The 1,173-nt window shown below is 52.2% G+C and overlaps 1 protein-coding gene across 1 annotated transcript; it reads right to left on the bottom strand.

The window, feature by feature from the left end:
• Nucleotides 1-276: 276 nt before the first annotated feature.
• On the bottom strand, nucleotides 277-549 carry H257_17634 (hypothetical protein; the record flags this gene model as incomplete). Its single annotated transcript, XM_009846498.1, has 2 exons — nucleotides 277-336; nucleotides 406-549. 2 exons carry the CDS (start codon nucleotides 547-549, stop codon nucleotides 277-279), a joined length of 204 nt encoding a protein of 67 aa, XP_009844800.1.
• Between the last annotated feature and the right edge of the window lie 624 nt (nucleotides 550-1,173).

Below are 1,173 nucleotides of genomic sequence, written 5' to 3'. Positions count from 1 at the left end.
GAGGTCGTTAACCGTGAATTGAATTGACGCTACCGTATTGCGTAATTGTCTTTACAGTCGACGAGACCATCGATATTTTTTAACTGCATCATTTTACACGAGTGCTATTTTCTGTATGTTGGAGAAATAACCTGTGCAAATTCAATGGTAAGAAATATCGAAGCATACAAGTATTACATCACTACAGGTGCCCCATCTACGACATCCGTAAATGGTCGTCGTCATCACTTTCGTCGTCATCGCTGGCCTCGTCGTCGTTCGCCAAAGCAGGCTCGTTTAGGACTTCTTCGGAGGCTTCCAACTCAACACGTACGTGTTCAGCTCAAGCACTTTCTTCTTGGTATGATTGAATCAACGATAGATCAAATCACCTTTTAGCTCGCTGAAGGCTAAGTCGAGCCACACCCGCACGTCTTCCATGGTCGTCATGGTCGTTTCCATGGTGTATTGCTGACCCACGTTTCCCTTCAGGTAAGCCCACACGTACTCGATAGGCTGCAGATCCAAATGATAGGCGGTGTGTACACAACTTCGTAGCCATGGGCCCATGCCATCGACACGATGGACAGAATGGATTGCGTGGTTCAAGCAAGGTTTCGACGTCGATCCCCGTGCCCTGGACACCCTGAAGGATCAAATCTGCTGTTATTTTTGATATGTCGGTCCCGGACGCGGATTCCCGGATTGGACGTATGCTGGATGGTTTGGCTGCGGCTATCCGTCGGGACCACCAGGAGTGGGTGATCCGGGAAGAGAGCCAGGCGATCGTGAAGATCATCACGGACGCCGTCAAGCCTGCGTCGTTACGCCGTGTTGTTACCGAGCAGATGGCGTTGACGCGAAACAAGCCTTTGAAGAAGGATGTGTACCGTTTCGTACGCTGGTTGCGGGAATATGCGATCGGTCACGAGCGTTTTGTGGGTTACGAAGAAGAGTTGAAGCCGCCCGCGAGACCAGACATACCGAAGCCGCCCGGGCCGAAGGTCCTGGGAGGACCCATGGGCCCGAGGGGAGACACGAAGCCCCTGACACCTATTCCGAACGCACCGGCTATCGGTGCATCGAACAACGGTTGTCTGAAGTGTAAATCGACCAGCCATCGAGTCCGGGAATGTCCCGGGATCACCCTCGAAGAGGTCAAGCAACTGCAAAGAGCACATGGAAGTACGTTCG

The sequence above is a fragment of the Aphanomyces astaci genome (assembly GCF_000520075.1).
Source record: "Aphanomyces astaci strain APO3 unplaced genomic scaffold supercont1.113, whole genome shotgun sequence".
Classification (NCBI taxonomy): domain Eukaryota; phylum Oomycota; class Saprolegniomycetes; order Saprolegniales; family Verrucalvaceae; genus Aphanomyces; species Aphanomyces astaci.
This window is presented reverse-complemented; position numbering and strand designations above follow the sequence as displayed.